This window comes from Hippopotamus amphibius, chromosome 8 (genome assembly GCF_030028045.1).
Source record: "Hippopotamus amphibius kiboko isolate mHipAmp2 chromosome 8, mHipAmp2.hap2, whole genome shotgun sequence".
Taxonomy (NCBI): Eukaryota; Metazoa; Chordata; class Mammalia; order Artiodactyla; family Hippopotamidae; genus Hippopotamus; species Hippopotamus amphibius.
This window is the reverse complement of record NC_080193.1, coordinates 3,185,158-3,201,108: the sequence shown is the minus strand read 5'-3', so window position 1 is coordinate 3,201,108 and position 15,951 is coordinate 3,185,158. Positions and strand designations below refer to the sequence as shown.

Genomic DNA, 15,951 nt, shown 5'->3' with positions numbered 1-15,951 from the left:
CCAGTTTTCTAGCACACAAGAGATTCGAAGCAGCAAATGTAAAAGGAAAGGGAGTATCGATGTCTGCAACTTACACATTTTATACATTTTGCTTTCCCACCAAACCTCTTTAAAGTCTGGTGGAGGAGGGAAGGTTTGCATAAAGGGCTTTGTGGTAAAGCACGCAGGCCAGGGAAACCACTAGGGCTTTTCCTGGAGGCAGTCTGGGTACGGAGCGGGGTATGATGTGGATTACTTACCAGATCAACATCTCATCAACTGGCACATCTTAGCCCAAGTTCTGCTTCCATAATGAGGTCTCATTGACTTTCCCAACAGATTCACTGCCCCTTCTCCAGCATTTCTTGTGGGAAGCTTCATGGAATGTTTGTATGTAGTTGTAATATTTTACACGTTTTTTTTTCCTCTGCCATGAGCTCCTAGAGGGTAGGGGCAGGATCTTCCCCTCATGGCCTGTGATGCCAGGGATGAAGCTTGCTTTTAGAAGTTCCATGTCACAATTAACAGAAATCTTCCAGCATTACATTTTTTGTGTGTGTGTAAAAAAAACATATCAAATTTGTCATCTTAACCTTTTTTTTTTTTTTTTTTGGCCACACTTTTGTCTCGTGTGATCTTAGTTCCTCGACCAGGGATTGAACCCAGGCCCTTATCAGTGAATGTGTGGAATCCTAACCACTGGACAACCAGGGAATTCTCATAACCATTTTTAAGTGTACAGTTCCGTAGTGTTGAGTATATTTACATTATTGTGAAGCAGATCTCCAGAACTTTTTCATTTTGCAGAATTGAAATTCTATCCATCATTGCTTTTTAATGCAACTATATTTTTGTTTCTTTCAGGTGGTATTCCGTTCTACGTCGGCTATGGTTTACATATTTATTCAGATGAGCTGTGAAATGTGGGATTTTGATATTTATGGTACTGTTCCTAAGTGCGGGTTATAACTGCTAACGGGGAGAAGTTTCTGGTTTCCCCCAAGTTTGTATCATTTGCAGCAATTTCTTAACATTCTCTGAAGATATGTCCTGAGATCTTTACAAATCCTCAAATGCTAAAATAAGTAAATATTTTATATATTTTATGTATCTAGTGAATTGCATGAATTGTACTAAAGCATTAATGAAAAATCAGAATTCTCAGATCTTCAATTATTCTGTAAGTACAGGATGAAAAGTCAGAGAAAGTGACTCTATGGCCAGAAACTAGCACCTTCTTTGCTTTCTTTTATCTTGTGTCACAATCACTCACAGAAATCACCAAATTTGTCTTATTTGATTAGAATTACCACACAGTAAGTGGAGTACGATAAAGCTGCTATGAGGTGTGGATACTGTGTCTAACACATAAGCCTCATGGTGTGTGCAGTTCGAGTTTGTGTTTAGCAAAATTACAAATTAATTTTTGATGTAGGTCATCACGGATGCTTGAGAACAGCAGAAACTGCAAGTGGTAGTTTAGTGAATGCCCAGGGTCTACCTGCAGGATCACCTGGGAACAAACTCGAAGCATCACTGTGAGAATAATTATATTTAAAAGTCAGATGGTTCTCTCATTTTGAAGATACACCATCTTTTTCAGTCATCAAAGCTTTTTCAATCTTATATTTTACCTTGAATCTTAACATTTACCTTACTGAGTGAGGTAAATGTTAAGCTTGGCTCCATAGAAAGTCTAGGTTGAAGCCACTTTTAGGATGTAGCAGTAGCCACCTTCTCTTTGACTAGTCCTGTTCCTGTTACTTTACTGAGAGAAGAAAATGTAAGCAAGAAATACAGATAATCCTCACCTCCTCTTATTGCCTCTTTCAGGGGATCTGTATTTTGAGAAAGCTGTGAATGGTTTCCTTGCTGATCTCTTTACCAAGTGGAAGGTATGTTTTTTCTCATGCACTAAATCTCATTGCGTGAACATTATTCAGTGCAGATTTTAAAAACTTCCTATTTCTATTGAGCTGCATTTAATTGAGGTACCTTAACTAACGTCTAAATTGATAAGACTCTAGATTTAAATTGTCTCCATCACCTCAGCATGGTAAAGTGTAGTTATGAAGAACCCACAGCTAACATCATAATTAATGGTGAAAGACTGAAAACTTTTCCTCTTAAGATAAGATCAGGAACAAAATAATGATGTTTGCTTTCACCACTGGTATTCAATGTTGTACTGAAAATTCTAGCCAGAGCACCTAGGCAAAAAAAAAAAAAAAGAAAGAAGGAAAGAAAAAAGAAACAGAAGGCATCCATATTGGAAGAGAAGAAGTAAAACTATCTTCCTTCACAGATGTATGTAGAAAACCCCCCAAAATCCATTAAAAAAACAAAACGAACTATAGAGTAATAAACAGATTCAGCAGAGTTGCAGGATACAAAATCAACATACAAGATCATTTGTGTTCCATCAGCAATGAACAATCTGAACAGGAAATTAAAACAAGGAATTAAAAATTTTTTAAGAAATTAAATTAAAAAACACTTCTATGTATAAGAGCATCAGGGAGAATAAAATAGTTTGGAATAATTTAGCCAAGGAGGTGCAAGTTTTGTGTACTAAAATCTATAAAACATTGCTGAAAGAAATGAACGAAGACCTAAATAAATGAAAAACAGCTCATGTTCATAGATCAGAAGACTTAATATTGTTAAAATGGCAATACTACCCAAAGCAAACTATGGTTCCAAACAGTCCCTATCAAAGTCCCAGTGGCCTTTGTTATGAAATGGAAAGACTGATTCTAAAATTTATGTGGAAATTTATGTGGAATTGCAAGGGATCCTGAAGAGCCAAACCAATCTTGAAAAAGAAGAAGGAAGTTGGAGGACTCTCACTGTCTAATTTCAAAACTTACTACAAAGCCAAAGTAGTCCAGACAGTGTGGTACTAGCATAAAGATAGGTATGTAGATCAGTGGAATAGAACTGAGAGTACAGAAATCAACCCATACATCTATGGTCAGTTGATTCTTTTTTTTTTAATTAAAAAAAAATGTGTGGCCGCATCAAGCACCATGTGGGATCTTAGTTCCCCAACCAGGGATCAAACTGGAGCCCCTGACATTGGAAGCTCAGAGTCTTAACCACTGGACTGCCATGGAAGTCCCTGGTCAGTTGATTTTAGATGAGAATGTCAAATCCAGTCAATGAGGGGAAAAAAATAGCCTCTTCCACAAATGGATTCGAGACAATTGAATACCCATATGCCAAAGAATGAATTTGGGGCCTTACCTCATGATATACAGAAATTAACTCAAAGTGAACCAGAGACCTAAATATAAGAGCACACACCAGGTGTTATGGTAAGTGTCTTACCCACCTTATGTCACTTTATCCTCCTGTCACTTTTACACAGGTAGGGAAAGTACAGCTGAAAGAGGTTAGATAACTCGCCCGTGATTGGTAGCCTGCACACGCAAAACCAGGATTCTAATCTGGTTCCATCCATTCCCCCAGTGCTCGCCCCTGGGGCTGTCCTGTCTGTGCTTCTGTAATCCTGGGCCACGTTACCACTTTGTATGTTGCCGCCTCCATCACACGTGCGTCAAGAGGCTCACATGCCCGTACCAGCCCACTGTCAGGCCTTTTGCCTATATAAGACTTATACCAAAATCAGATCAGTTGGGAGCACTGGACGTCCAATAAAGTAGCTGGAGGCTAGTGAAGGTCTGCTCTTGGTACCTTGGCTTGTATTTAGGAATTTCTGTCTACTTGAGGGATATCCGTGAAAGAATATAAGGGGACGTGATGTGCGTTAGGCTGTTTTCCTTATGTGGTGAGTGCTGAATCGTGTCATCAGTAAGTTGAGTTTGAGATGGGCTTGGTCAGTGTGGGCTGTTGTCTTCAAAGCCCCGGGAGGAACTGAAACTGAACTTGCTGGCTCACTGGTGCAAGCCACATTTCATGCCGTCTGTAAACACCCTACTTCTAGAATACTGAGCTCCAGATGGCAGGGAAATGTATTCCCACTTGTCGCCATCGCAGTCCAAAGGTAACTCATTGCCTTGGTCTCAACCCCTGCATCTTGAGCAGCACCCAGTCCTCATCCTGTGGCCGTGGCAGTAGGTGGGAGGGTCTGGTTCTTACATCCACCATCCTGGGTTCTGTTCTTCCCTAAATCAGAGTCCTGAAGAAATTAAAAAAAAACACTGTGAAGCAGGTACAAATACCACGATCCTCTGACAATAGCCCGATCTATTTCATGCCTGATCAAGAGCTGGGAGACAGCACCCGCCACGTATTGGTGATTTGCAGGGGGGTTTTTTGTTTGTCTTAGCGGTGGGGGGGGGGGGGGTTGGGAGTGCTTTGCAGCATGTGGGATCTTAGTTCCCCGATCAGGGACTGAACCCTTGCCCCCTGCAGTGGAAGCACAGAGTCTTAACCACTGGGTCGTCAGGGAAGTCCCATGATTTGCAGTTTTCAAAACAGGTTCCACATTCTTAGGACTTTAGATAACTTGCCCAAGGTCATGTAGTGGTGAGTTTCAGAGCCAGGAGTCAGGCCAGGCCTTCTGCCTCTGGCAGCACTCTGTCCGCTGTATCACGCAGCCTAAGTTACATGGTGTGACCCATACCTGAGCCCCCGAGGCTCTCAGAATTGAGACTGTTGGGTTCCCGCAGGCTGCTTCATAGTGAAGTCAATGGAATAAACTTGAGTCCTTTTTCTCTCTGCTCATGCCTAGGAGAAGAACTGCAGTCATGAAGTGACAGTGGTCCTGTTTTCTAGGACTTTCTATGATGCAAAATCTCTTGGTGAGTAAGTCTTTCTCCTACAGTTATTTTTTTGTTAAGCTTTCCACACGCCCATCCCGATTCATTCCTTATCATTTTCTTTCCTTTGACACTGCTCCATCTTTCCCATCTTTTCTGTTAGAGGATAGGATACAGTGGAAAATGACACAGTCCATTAGTAAATGCAAGAAGTCTGTGGGCTGTGATTCATCTTAAAACCAACTTAATAGATATGTAATTATCGTGCGTGTGTGTGTGTGTGTGTGTGTGTGTGTGTGTGTGTGTGTGATGCAACCCTTCAACCCAGAAGTGGGGGCAGAGAAACTGAATTTCTCTTTTCAATATGATCTACATTTGTTGTTTTCTCTATTTCAGATGAATTTCCTGAAATAAACCGAGCCTCGATTAGGCAGGATCACAAGGGAAGATTCTATGAAGACTTCTATAAGTATGTTTGGGTGCTTTGCTTTTGCCTTGTTTTTCTCTTGGTTGTTTCTTTCCTAACTTAAAAAAAAAAATTAACCTTTTTACTTTGGAATAATTGTAGGTTTACAGAGAAGTAGCAAAGACAGTATAGAGAGTTGCCATATACCTTTCCCCATTTTCCCCGTGAACATTTCCTAACCAAGGTACATCTGTCAAAACTATGAAATGAGCACTGGTACGTTGCCATGAACTAAATATCAGACTTTTCTCAGATTTCATCAGTTTTTCTGCTTATGCACTTTTTTGTTCCAGCATCCAATCGAGGATACCACATTGCATTTAGACTTTCCAAACTTTTTACTGTAAAAAGTTTCAAACTTGCAGAAAAGAAGAATGAATTAATATAATGAACCCATATACCCAATTCCTGGATTATCATGCCATATTTGCTTCATTTATTTTTTGGCTAAGTTTTACTTTAGAGCAAATTATAGATATTAAAACATGTTGTCCCCAAAGAACAAGGGCAACTATGGACTTTCAGTGATTATGGTGTGTCACTGTAGGTTTAGTAATTGCAACCAATGCACCAGTCTGGTGAGGAATGTTGATAATTGGAGGGGCAGGTGGCATGAAACATGTGTTGAGGGAGGGAGTATATGGGAAATCTCTAACTTCCTCTCAGTGTTGCTGTGAAACTAAAACTACTCTAAAGAAAAAGTCTTAATTAAAAAAAAAGCAGGAAACAGGGATGCATAACTGTGTATCTGTTTATTTCTCACAGTAGCATATAGATAATTTTAAAAATTAGACAAAAATTAAGTATCGAACAACAAGGAATTAGTTAAATTTTGACAGAATTTCAGACTGACAAAATATTATATAGCCATCCCATCCCCAAAATGATATAATCCTCTTTGATAATTGTTGGATGTGAGTAATAGGTGCAAGGAGGTTCACAGGGCTTTTTTCTCTACCAAAGTATACTTGATTTTATTAAAAACAAAAACAAATTTAAAAAAGGAACCTCCAATTTTAAAACACGCTAAACAGAAAAGGATCTGGAGAAACACATACCGTAGTGTTAAAAGTACTTCCCTTTGGATTGCAAAGGCAGACCAGGGGTAAGATAGAAAACACGATGAAAAGATGGGCTTCTCGGTGGTGTGTATTCTCTCTGTTTGGACAAATGTATAACGACACGTCTGCATCATTATAGCATCATACATAGTATTTCCACTGCCCTGAACATCCTCTGTGTTCCACTTACTCATTCCTTCCCTGACCTCCAGCCCCTGGAACTATCAATCTTTTTAGTGTCTCCATAGTTTTGCCTTTTCCAGAGTGTCATACGGTTGGACTCATATAATATGTAACCTCTTCCTATTGGCTTCTTTCACTTACTAGTATACATTTAAGGTTCCTTCACGTCTTTTCATGGCTCGATAGCTCATTTCTCATTAGTGCTCAATAAGGGACCCTCGTCTGGATGTACCATCCACCTGCTGAAGGACTCTTGGTTGCTTCCAAGTTTTGGCCGTTATAAATAAAGCTGCTGTAAACATCCATGTACAGGTTTTTGTGTAGACGTAAGTCTTCAACTCATTTGGGTAAATACCAAGGAGCACGATTGCCGGATCACATGGTAAGAGTACATTCAGTTTTGTAAGAAACCACCAAACTGTCTTCCAGAGTGGCTGCACCAGTTTGCACTCCCACCAGCAAGGAATGGAAGTTCCTGTTGCTCCGCAGCCTCTCCAGCATTTGATGTTATCAGCGTTCTGGGTTTTGGTGTTTCTAGTAGGGGTAGGGTGGTGTCTTGTTTGAATTTGCATTTCCCTGATGGCATATGAGGTGGAGCATCTTTTCATCTGCTTATTTGCCATCTGTATGTGTGTCTTCTTTGGTGAGGTGTCTGTTCAGGTCTGTTGCCCACTTTTTAGTTGTATTGTTTGTTTCCTTATTGCAGAGTTTTAAGGGTCTCTTGTATATTTTGGATGATAGTCATTTATTCAGATGTGTCTTTCGCGAGTATTTTCTCCCTGTCTGTGGCTTGTCTTCTCGTTCTCTTCACACTGTCTTTCGCAGAGCAGAGGTTTCTTAATTTGAATGAAATCCAGCTTATCAATTTTTGTTTCATAACTGTGCCTTTGGTGTTGAATTGAAAAAGTCATCACCACACCTAAGGTCATCTAGGTTTTCTCCTGTGTTATCTTTAGAGTTTTACAGTTTTACATTTATATTTAGGTCTGTGATCCATTTTGAGTTAATTTTTATGAAGGCTGTAAGGTCTGTGTTTAGATTTTTTTTTTTTTGGTAGAGGGTATGTTAAATATCAGCTCAATAGACTTATTTATAAAGCACCTTTTTAGTGTTTGAGGTCCACTGTACTAGTGCTTCTAAAACCTCTGTGTACAAATGAATCACTGGGAATTCGTTAAAATGCAGGTTCTGATTCAGTAAGTTCTGGGATGGAGCCTGAGAGTTTGATGATTCCAGTGCTGTTGACTGGTAGACTGCAAGGAGATTTTTTCCTTTCTTTCTTTTTCTTTCTTCCTTTCTTTCTTTCTTTTTCTTTCTTTCTCTCTCTCTCTCTCTCTCTCTTTCTTTCTTTCTTTCTTTCTTTCTTTCTTTCTTTCTTTCTTTCTTTCTTTCTTTCTTTCTTTCTTTTCTCTCTCTTTCTCTCTCTCCCTCCCTCCCTCTCTCTCCTTCCTTCCTTCCTTCCTTCTTTCTTTCTTTCTGTCTTTCTTTTCTTTCCGTTTGTTTGTTTGTTTTTGCATGTGGATGTCCAGTTGTTCCAGCACCAGTTGCTGAAAAGACTATCTTTGCTCCATTGTATTGCCTTTCTCATTTGTCAAAGATCAGTTGACTGTATTTGTGTGGGTCTGTTTCTGGGCTCTGTTCTGTTCCATTGATCTATTTGTCTTTTCTTTCACAATATCACACTGTCTTGATTTCTGTAGTTTTATAATAAATCCTGAAGTTGGATAGCGTCAGTCCTCCAACTTTGTTCTTCTCCTTCAATACTGTGTTGGCTATTCTGGGTCCTGTGTGTCTCTTTAGGATAAGTTTCTAGCATTTAAATTGCTAGACTAATGGAAATGTGTCTTTTTCATTTTAAATTTAAATTTTACTTATTTTTTGAAATACATTCACATGGTTCAAAATTTTAAAGGTTTAGAAAGTGTACAGTAAGCATCCCTTTCCACTAATTTAGCTTCCTGGCCTAGATACGTTTACTGGCTATCTATGTAAAACATATAAATGGATGTTTTCTTTTAAGGCTTTTCATATGTACTACATAATTATAATTCAGTCTGTAAGAATGGTCATCTCCCTGCTCGGCACTAGGCATTTGTATAATCTCAAGGCAATTTTGAAATGTTTTTGTATTTTTCATTTTCAGTCTCTTGATGTCATTACATTTCTTTGATAATGTTTGTTAAATACATTTGACTTTATTACTTCTTGCTATATGATAAATGACCCCAGCTCCGGGCATCCTCTCTTCTCCTTTCCTTGAAACCCTGGAAGGGACCTGACGTCCCACATGTTATCGCTGCTCAGTGCCTATCTTGTGATCATGCTGCTTTCAGGGTGGTGGTGCAGAACGAGAGAAGAGAAGAGTGGACCTCCCTCCTTGTGACAATTAAAAAGCTCTTCATCCAGTATCCGGTGCTGGTGCGCCTGGAACAGGCAGGTACTGCATTTATGTGCTGGAAGGTGTGGCAGGGGAGGAGGTGTCGGATGGAGGCTGGGGGACCGAGAGGTTCCTGCTTGCTTCCCTTCCAGTGCTGAGTATGGCTTCTGCATCTGGCCAGGTTTCTATTTCAGGTTGGGTCCCTCTGGTCATTGCACATGCAGTAAGTTCAGTCACATCCCTTCTGCGGGAGCGGGGGCCTGTGGAGAAAGACACCTGCCACTCATTTCTTTTTTTTTTCCCACTTCTTTCTTTTTTTTAAAATAAATATATTTATTTATGTATTTATTTATGGCTGCATTGGGTCTTCCTTGCTGCACGCGGGCTTTCTTTAGTTGCAGCGAGCAGGGGCTATTCTTGGTTGTGGTGCTCGGGCTTCTCACTGCGGTGGCTTCTCTGGTTGCAGAGCACAGGCTCTGGAGCGCAGGCTCAGCAGTTGTGGCGCACGGGCTTAGTTGCTCCAGGGCATGTGGGATCTTCCTGGACCTGGGATCGAACCCGTGTCCCCTGCATTGGCAGGCAGATTCTCAACCACTGCACCACCAGGGAAGTCCCTCCACTTGTTTCTTAAGAATCCATCTTTCATGAGATGTTGTTCCTCCTCTCATGTCTTTTGCTTCAGAGGGCTTTCCTCAAGGAGACAATTCTACCTCAGCACAAGGAAACTACCTAGAGGCCATCAACCTGTCATTCAATGGTGAGTGAGGGCGTCAGCCACAGTGAGCGGGTGTCTTGCTGACCACATGACCGTGAACTTCTCTTTACTGATGTACAGAGACCCAGACCTAGCTGGTGATGCCTCTGCCCACCTACCCCCGTGCCTCCCCAAATTAAATTCTGATTGGATGGTTTTAGTGGCCGCCGTGTAGCGCTTGGATCTCCTGTTGGAAATTGACTTGCTCTTCTCATCTGCTTTGCATGGTGATCCAACGGTAAAGAGCTGGAGGGAGTCCTTGGGCCCTTTGTTTTCCTAAAAACTATGTTCTTATTTTCCACTCCATCCCTCAACTGCTTCTAGGTAACTTTTTTTAATCTACTTTTTATTTTTAATTACAGAAGGAACCTGTGTTCCTAGAATTCTAATAATAGAGAAGTATATCAAGTAAAATGAAAATCTCCCCCCTCCCTCCACTGTCAGACCACTTCCAAGAGGGACCACTGTTAATAGTGTGATGTGATTTCTTCTGAATGTTATTCCCTGCATTTATGTGTTAGCTGAGATAATCTGCAGATAACAGAAGCCTGATGAATTCAAACAAAAAAGGAAATTTACTCTAAGGATACAGGGGCTCATGGGGCAGCCCGGAAAGTCTTGAACACCTTGTTGAATAGGTTGGGGATGAGGGTGGCTCTGGGCACAGCAGCAGCAGGAATTCCTAAAGCTGAGTTCAGCTCTCAGCGACCCTGTCTCTGCTCTGTGGTCAGAATTCCACGTTCCCAGCTCTGGTTAGGTGTCTGTCCGTCACCAGTGACTGATGGAAGAGGTGGCGTGTGGTCATGTCACTCTGTGTATTGCCTGCCCGTGTCTGTACGCAGGTGCTAGGGATTCTAGAGCATGGGTTTTTTATTAGTAAATCTTTTTATCATATTTGAATGGCACTAAATTTCCATAGTAAGAATCACACAGCCCAGAAACATGAATTAGGGAACTCCCTGGCAGTCTAGTTGATTAGGACTCTGCGCTGTCATTGCCGAGGGTGCAAGTTCAGTCTCTGGTTGGGGAGCTAAGATTCTGCAAGCCATGCAGCCTAAAAAACAAAAACAATAACAACAAATTAAGAATTAACGTGCCAAATTTACAAAGTCGTCACAAGATTCTGGTCTGCTTTCTTAAATATTGTCTTAAATTAATGTTTGATTCTACCAAGTCTCAATACGGATCAATTTACAGATGGTTTAAACTAACGGCATGAAATTTGGTCGTTGAAGGCCGCATAAGGCAGGTGTTCGGCCTCGAAGAGGGGGATTAACAGAGGCTACAGGGACACAGACCTGTGTTCAAGCAGTGCTTAGTGTAGAAGGGGAAGGACAGACGTGGACTCGGGCCGGGAGGTGGCAGCCGCTCTAACAGAAACGTGGACGAAACGGTCTGAGAGCACGGAGATGCTTGCCACCCGCTGGTTTCCGAAAAGCTTGTATCATCTCCACGGGAGGACTTTTTGCTTTGTTTCAAGTGTTTGACAAGCACTACATCAACCGCAACTTTGACCGCACTGGGCAGATGTCTGTGGTGATCACGCCCGGGGTAGGTGTGTTCGAAGTGGACCGGCTCCTCATGATCCTGACCAAGCAGCGGATGATAGACAACGGTAACGCTTCCGCTTCCGGGCGCAGCCGTGTCCCGGGTCTGTAGCCTGCCGTACCCTCAGGGCTCTGAGCATCGGGTCTAGGGACGTGAGTCACGTCAGGTGACGGAAAGAGTTCCGTGGGCCGTCGGCTTGGGACATGCTGGGTTTGGCACGGTTCCTAATTGCCAGTTTGCATGTTAGCATGTCTTGTTTATCTCTAGAGGGCATAACGGGCACTCTGAGTTTCCCAAACATGCTTGACGCTAGAGAACCCCTTTCAGGGATTATTTTCAGGATCCAGTGTCCATCCGGGGAGGCGCCACGGGTCACCCAGTCCTCCCTCCGTGATGTGCCCTGCGTCCCTGACTTGCACCCTCCCCCAATTTGATTTGTGTTCCAACAACAAGGGGAGTTGGGAACGTAAATCCCAACGGCTGGTAGAGAAGCTCTGTTAAGTGATGCGGATTGTTTTGCTTTTTATTGAGATGACAAGGTTCCCTTTCCTTTGGGGCCTTGACACTGTAGTCATGGAGGCCTGGCCGTCTGTTTGACAAATCACAACTGCAAGGCAGTCAAAGGCTCGTTGTCAGGTGTTGATTAGTGCTTGTGCGGTGGGACGTGGTAAAGAGGAGACAGACAAAAGGCACCTGTTTACTTCTTAGCTGCACAGGCAGCGCTGGTGAGGACGATAGGTTGGCTGTGCCTCGTACCCGGGTCCCTGTAAATCACGTGGCTAATAGATTGGGATATGTGTCTCTGCACTGCACCCCCAACTCTTTCTGTCTTTCCTTTATCTTAGGAATTGGTGTGGACTTGGTGTGCATGGGGGAGCAGCCGCTGCACGCTGTCCCGTTGTTCAAGGTGACTGATTTTGCACTAAAGGCCAGGTTCCAGCGCAGGGTGATATTGAGAATAGTTAGAGAAGCTGGAGCAGTTCCGGGTCCTGCCTGCTTTCCAGCTGACCTGAGCCCTGCCCTGTTCCCTTTCAGCTGCACAATCGGGGCGGCCCTCGTGACTCCCGCCTGGGTGACGACTACAATATCCCTCACTGGATAAACCACAGGTGGGTGAGATCTGGATTCGCCGTAGGGGATCAGGGATTCCATTAGCTTCCTTGCCATTTTTTCTTCAAACCTGTTAAATTCTTACGATAAAATCTTTTGTCAAGAAAATGTGGAAACTGAAGGTCTAACGTTTGCTTAAAGCCTCTCTACATGCAAAGCCGTGGCTGTGACATAAGAGCCATCTATGGTAGGAGCTTCCCTGGTGGCCTAGTGGTTAGGATTCTGGTCAGGGAACTGAGATCCCACAAGCTGAGCAGTGCGACCAAAAAAATCCCCCCAAAACAAAAAAACAGTCTGTGGTGAAAAACAAAAAAACAAGTTTGAAGGACTTATTTTTCACAGCTATTCTCAACTCCCACAGACCGTAGTGGGCCAACACGGGGCCTGGGCCCTCCGTGTGTAGGAAAATCCCTGTGCCTCCTCTTCACATGGGACCCAGCGTCAGTGTTCATGCTGATTTCAGCTCAGAGAGGAGATTCTAATCCAGTTAGGAATCAGGGCCAGCACATGTGAGACAATTTATGGGAAAAAAAGGAATAGAACAATAATTTAAAATGTAATTAATGTTTTGTAGTAATTACAAAAGAAAGAATTGGGAAGCTCAGTGAGGCCTGAGACAAAGGCATCCCTGGGAGGGCTGATCCACGGCTGGGCTGGAATTTCAACTACATCTTACAGTTTAAAGTGAAAGGGGTTTAGGGACTTCCCCGGCAGTCCAGTGGTTAAGACTCCACCCTTCCACTGCAGGAGGTGCAGGTCTGATCCCTGGTCGGGGAACTAAGATCCCACATGCTGTGTGGTGTGACCAAAAAAAAAAATTAATTATAAAAAAAAAAAGAAAGGGGTTTAGATGAATGCTGCTGTCTGTTTCTTTTGCAGTTTCTACACATCCAAAAGCCAGCTCTTCTGTAATAGTTTCACCCCACGAATAAAACTGGCAGGAAAGAAGGTAGGTTTCATCCACCAGCAGAACCTTCAGGGACTGTCACTGATGTCGTTATTTTGGCCCTAAGATACCCCCATTCCCCAATGGTCATGAATAGCGTTTGAGAAATTTGTCTTAGAACTTTATAGTCTTCTACATTAAAGAAATAAACAGCAAGGCAAATCGCAGGAGTGATTAACTATCTATTTAATTTTACAGCCTGCCTCTGAGAAAGCAAAAAATGGCCGTGATACGTGTGAGTATTTTTTTTCTCCTTTCATCACTTTTAGAAGGAGTCCCCTAACCCATGGCAACAAGATTTTGTGAGGTTGCATAAAAAGTTCACAGCCAAGTTTGGGAGACCAGAGTTCCCCTTGTGTGACCTTTAGAAGGTCCCTGAATGAGCATGTATATTTTTGTCTTGTCAACTGCAAAATGGGTGATAACACAACCTTATTTTTCTTTTCCACAGGTCAGTTGTAGGGATTGGGTGGACAGTTTTAAAGGACTAAATATACACATTAAGATGGTATTTTTGAAGTGGTATCACAGAAGGAAAAGCTGCCATCATCTTGCCTTTACTTACTGCTAATAAGTAGTCATTTCTGTATCGCTTCAACATATAAATACTTAATCTCAGCACCTGATGAGTGGGTTTTTCTCCCATTTTTTTCAGGGGGAGATGGTGATGACGACCTCACCGTGCAGATTTTCATGCAGACCGTCTGAAGGCCTCTTGTTGAAGTGTGTTTTGACATAGTCTGTATCATTTGTGTGTTTCAGCTCTGGGGACGCCCAAAGAAGCTGAGAACGCCCTTCCCATCCAAGTGGATTATGAAGCCTACGACGCCCGAGTCTTCAGGCTGCCAGGCCCATCCCGGGCTCAGCGCCTCGCCACCTGCAGGTTTTCTGCCAGACGCACGTTGGGGTGGATGTAGAAGCTGCTTAGGAAAACCCTGAGGCCCAGTAGAGACCTGCATGAGAGCAACCCTGAAAACATCTTAAATTAAAATTAGCCAAGTGGAAGTCGTAGTGTATAGATCGTTAGGGCGTCTGCTCTCTGGGTCTGTGGCCCAGCCGTCTTGTTAGCTATGTTTGCTATGAAGTATTGTCCCCACAGAAGGAGGGCGTCCTGCTTTTTTCTGGCCAAGAGAAGCAGTTCGTGAATTCTGGGCTCTTCATTTCACTGGGCAGCCACTGATAGAGAGAGAGAGAGAGAGATCGATTGATCCCAGGGCCCAGAGTTTCTTTTAGGTTTATTATTCCCAGAGGGTGAGACTTTTCTTTCTTTAATTCCTATTTTTAAAATTTGCCCCATGGTATTTTGGTCATGTAGTAGTTTTTCATTGTGATGTAGTCACATTCTCATTTCTGGGTCTTGTGTAAGAAAGCCATCCCCACCCCAAGGTTAGAGATGTGTCTTTTGTATTTTCTTCTAATACTTTTTAGTCTTTTATGCTTAGTTCTTTGTGTAGATTTTTTTTTTTATTTTGTTTTTATGACTGTGTGAAATAGAGCTCTAGCTTATTTTTTTCCCTAGTTGACCAAATACCGCAGGTCCATTTTCCACATTTCCTAGCTATGGGAAGTGTGCTTTACCTCAGCACTACTGATTGGAACAATATTCCATCTCTTCACATTGTGACGAATGGGCTTATAGTGGCCACATGCTCATCTTCTGTCCTTTCCTCTCGTCCCATCCTGATATCTGGTCCTGAGAATGCTTAGAGCTCAGAGTGAGCGCTGTTAACAGCAGCGCCCCCGCGTGTAGATACTGCCTCAGGGCTCGGCGGTGCTTTTCTTCTGAGCATCTGAGAACCCCCTCATGGTCCAAGATCCTTGGTTTTCTTTCTTCTCATCAAAGACGGCAAGACCTGGGGTCTCAGAGACTCAGGCTGTGTTCCTTGAGGGTGCAGACCGTGCCCTAATCTGTGCTCTATCCCCGCGCTGGGCTGAGCGTATGCTGGTGCTCACATATGTACTGTTGGAAAAATGAAACATGTAGTCAGCCCTTGGGATCTATCTTCAGGCTCTGTTTAAGCTCTTCCTGAAAATCCTTCCAGGTGGCAGAGAACAGCTCTGGTGCCGGGTGGGCATTGGTGGTGGTGACTTCCATTCTGAATTTTTGCCCCCCATTGGGCTTCTCTCCTCCTCATCCTTCTTCCTGCTCTTTCCAGAGATTTCCCCCTCAGGGAGTTTCATGTTTTAATAAAGGCATACTGTTTTTTAAGTTTTTATCAAGGAAACATTCAACCAGAGAGACTAGGGAAATGAACAGTTATCAGCATGTTGTCAATCTTGTTTCATCACTTCTCCTGCATTTGAAATTTCGCTTGAGTATTCCAAAACAAGCTCAGGTATCTTTTTTTTTCAACCTATAAATATTTCAGCACGTGTCTCTAACAAATAAGAGTTTAAAAAACCACAAAAAACAAAAACAAAAAAACTTGATCACAGTACCCTTGTCCCTGGTAACAAAGTTTACACTAATTCCTTAACATCTTCTGATAGCCAGTGTCTCTGCAGATTTCCCAATTGTCTCAAAAATGCAGTTTTTACAGTCAGTTTGTTTGAGTTGGGATCTGAAGAAGATGCACATGTTGCATTTCATCTTATGTCGTTTTCTGTGACTGTAGAGTGTCTTGCTTTCTTCCTTTGGCTGTTTAGTTTCTTATAATGTTTACCTTGTCCTGTCGTCTCTGAATCTCCTGTAAACTGGTGAGTATCTCTAGAGGCTTGGTTAGATTTAGGTCAATTTTTGATGCTGGGAGACTTCTCAGGTGGTGCTGTGTGCTTCCTCTTGGGTGACATCAGATCACAGCCC

The 15,951-nt window shown here is 42.6% G+C and overlaps 1 protein-coding gene across 14 annotated transcripts in view; it reads left to right on the top strand.

Annotated features, from left to right (window-relative positions):
* Positions 1–15,951, top strand: part of DEPDC5 (DEP domain containing 5, GATOR1 subcomplex subunit) — a 98,244-nt gene that overhangs the window by 12,941 nt on the left and 69,352 nt on the right. For 12 of the 14 annotated variants that reach the window (XR_009055059.1, XR_009055058.1, XR_009055056.1 and 9 more), the window contains 13 exons: positions 844–922; positions 1,813–1,874; positions 4,676–4,745; positions 5,100–5,172; positions 8,747–8,850; positions 8,972–9,013; positions 9,473–9,547; positions 11,025–11,159; positions 11,938–11,999; positions 12,128–12,201; positions 13,082–13,151; positions 13,347–13,383; positions 13,911–14,031. Coding sequence is in view for 9 of the 14 variants with exons in the window: in XM_057744916.1 (XP_057600899.1) it covers positions 844–922; positions 1,813–1,874; positions 4,676–4,745; positions 5,100–5,172; positions 8,747–8,850; positions 8,972–9,013; positions 9,473–9,547; positions 11,025–11,159; positions 11,938–11,999; positions 12,128–12,201; positions 13,082–13,151; positions 13,347–13,383; positions 13,911–14,031 (1,004 nt within the window). In the remaining 5 variants the exon portion in view is untranslated. The remainder of the gene's footprint in view (positions 1–843; positions 923–1,812; positions 1,875–4,675; positions 4,746–5,099; positions 5,173–8,746; positions 8,851–8,971; positions 9,014–9,472; positions 9,548–11,024; positions 11,160–11,937; positions 12,000–12,127; positions 12,202–13,081; positions 13,152–13,346; positions 13,384–13,910; positions 14,032–15,951) is intronic. The other 2 variants (XM_057744921.1, XM_057744920.1) reach the window with 1 other exon arrangement.